The sequence below is a fragment of the Numida meleagris genome, unplaced genomic scaffold, assembly GCF_002078875.1.
Source record: "Numida meleagris isolate 19003 breed g44 Domestic line unplaced genomic scaffold, NumMel1.0 unplaced_Scaffold244, whole genome shotgun sequence".
Classification (NCBI taxonomy): domain Eukaryota; kingdom Metazoa; phylum Chordata; class Aves; order Galliformes; family Numididae; genus Numida; species Numida meleagris.
In genome coordinates, this window is record NW_018364243.1 from 37,862 (window position 1) to 40,219 (window position 2,358).

Sequence of the window (2,358 nt, forward strand, 5' to 3'; positions counted from 1 at the left end):
CACCGGGGAGTTGTATGGGGGTTAATGAGGTGACGTGTTTGGGGGTTAGGGAGTGGGGGCGGGGGGGCCCGTGGCGTGACCCTGACCCCCCCCCAGGTGCCCCGGGGGCCGCCGCGGCCGCCGCTGTGAGTGCGAAGGGACGGAGGAGGCGGAGGGGGGCTGCCGGCCCCAGAACAGCACGGGCCCCCCCTGCAGCGGGAGGGGGCTCTGCGTCTGCGGGGCGTGCCAGTGTCCCCCCGGGCTGAGCGGCCGCTACTGCCAGTGCGAGGAGGGGGCGTGCGAGCGGCACGAGGGGCTGCCCTGCGGAGGTGGGGAGGGGCATGGGTGGGCTGCCTGCCCCTGGGGGGGTCCCGTCCTTGTGGGGTGTGCCGTCCGTGGGGTCCTGTCCCTATTGCACGTCCCCATGGGGCCCCACCCCCAGCGCACAGCCCCGTGGGTCCCGTCCCCGTTCCCATAGGTCCCCTCCGCGGGAGATCCCCATCTCCCGTCCCCGTGCCCCGGTTCCCACGCCCGGGTCCTGTCCCCACCCTCGAGGTCCCGTCCCACGGGCGCCACCCCGGTGCCGTAGGTCCCGTCCCATCCCTCTGGGTCCCTTTCTTTGGGTCTCGTCACCTGGGTCCTGATCCCATTCCCTGGATCCCATCCCCTGGATCCCATCCCCCATCTTTTGGGTCCCGTTCTCTGGGTCCTGCCCCCCTTCCCTGGATCCCGTCCCCACCCCCCGATCCCGTTCCCACCCCCTCCCCCGTGCCCCCCTCTTCGCCCCACGTCCCCACACAGTCCCTGCATTCCCAGGACAGCAGCGGGGCGAGTGCGTGTGCGGGCGCTGCCGGTGCCGCCCCGGGTTCGGCGGCCGCGGCTGCGGGTGTCCCCTGGCGCGGGACGGCTGCGTGCGGGGCGGCACCGAGTGCAGCGGGAACGGGCGCTGCGAGTGCGGGCGCTGCCGGTGTCACCGCGGGTTCGTGGGGACGCACTGCGAGCACTGCCCCCACTGCGCCGGGCGCTGCGTGAGGCTGCGGTGAGCGGGGACGGGGCGCGGGGTGGGCGGGGGATGATACGGGACGCGGGGACATGACATGGGTTACATGAGGGCACGTGACATGGGGGGGGGCGGGGGGGGGACGGGGGTCCCTGCCCTGACGGGGCTCCCTCTGTCCCAGGGACTGCGCGGACTGCGGTGCCTTCGGGCTGGGGCCGCTGCGGGGGAACTGCAGCCACGCGTGCAATGGGACGGCCCTGCGGCTGCTGCCCCCCCCCGCGCCCCCCAGCCCCGCGCTGTGCCGGGAGCAGACCCCCGACGGCCGCCTCCTCGTGTTCCTGGTGGGGCGCGGGGACGGGGATGAGGACGAGGAGGGGGGGGACGTCGCCATCACCGTGTGGGCTGAGGAGGGTGAGTGTGGGGGGGGGGGGCACGGGGACCCCGTACACGGGATCCTAACCCCAAAGCACCCCATGGCTGTGGGTCTCTCACCCCAAGAGACCCTGGGACCCAAGGGACCCCATGGACGGGCGGACGGGCTCCTGGCACCCAGGAGACCCCAAGGAGTGGGTCCCAGTGCCTATGGGACCTCTGGCACCCATGTGACCCCATAGGGTGGGCCCTGGTGTTCATAGGACCCCATAGCTGGGTCGGGGGGCTCCTGGCACCCATAGTGGGGCTCCTCGCAGCCATGGGACCCCATAGGGCAGCTCCTGGTGTTCATAGGACCCCATGGCTGGGTTGGGAGGATCCTGGTCCCCATGGGGTGGGTCCCGGTGCCCCGTGGCCGGGTGTCTGGCGGCGCACTGACCCCATCTCGCAGCCCCACTGCGGCAGTCCCCGCTGCTGGTAGCGGTGGTGGCGGCGGCGGTGGCCGTGGGGCTGCTGCTGGTGGCCGCATGGGGCCGCGTCTCCGTGGAGCTCCACGACCGCCGCGAGTTCCGGCGCTTCGAGCGCGAGCGGCTCCGCGCCACGTGGGACCAGGTGAGTGACCCCAGGCCCGGGGTGGGGGGGGGACATGGGGGTCCGGGCCACAGCATGACCCCATCTGTGTGTGTGTGTCCCCCCCAGGACAACCCTTTGTTCAGGAGCGCGACCACCACCACCGTCAACCCCAACTACTTTGGGAGTGACAACGGGGACAGCGCCACCGGGACCCCACGGTGATTATGGAACGTCCCCATGGTGCTACAGTGCTGGGGGTGAGGGGGGGTGGGACACCGCTGGGGACCCCCCCCTAAACCGAGAAGCAGAGCCGAGGGTAGAAAAGGAGAACGATGTTTATTTAAATACCCTAACGAACGCCACCAAGGACCGACACCACGCTACTGGTAAAAAGAGACGACTTTATGACATCTTATAAAAACTACAGCTTAAAA

General features: G+C 70.9%; 1 protein-coding gene across 1 annotated transcript in view; it reads left to right on the forward strand.

The window, feature by feature from the left end:
- The window catches only part of ITGB7 (integrin subunit beta 7), a 6,860-nt gene extending 4,714 nt beyond the window's left edge, over positions 1-2,146 (forward strand). Inside the window, exons 7-10 of the mRNA XM_021382427.1 lie at positions 781-1,018; positions 1,161-1,390; positions 1,803-1,963; positions 2,051-2,146. Coding sequence (XP_021238102.1) covers positions 781-1,018; positions 1,161-1,390; positions 1,803-1,963; positions 2,051-2,146 — 725 coding nt within the window. The remainder of the gene's footprint in view (positions 1-780; positions 1,019-1,160; positions 1,391-1,802; positions 1,964-2,050) is intronic.
- The last annotated feature ends 212 nt before the right edge of the window (positions 2,147-2,358 follow it).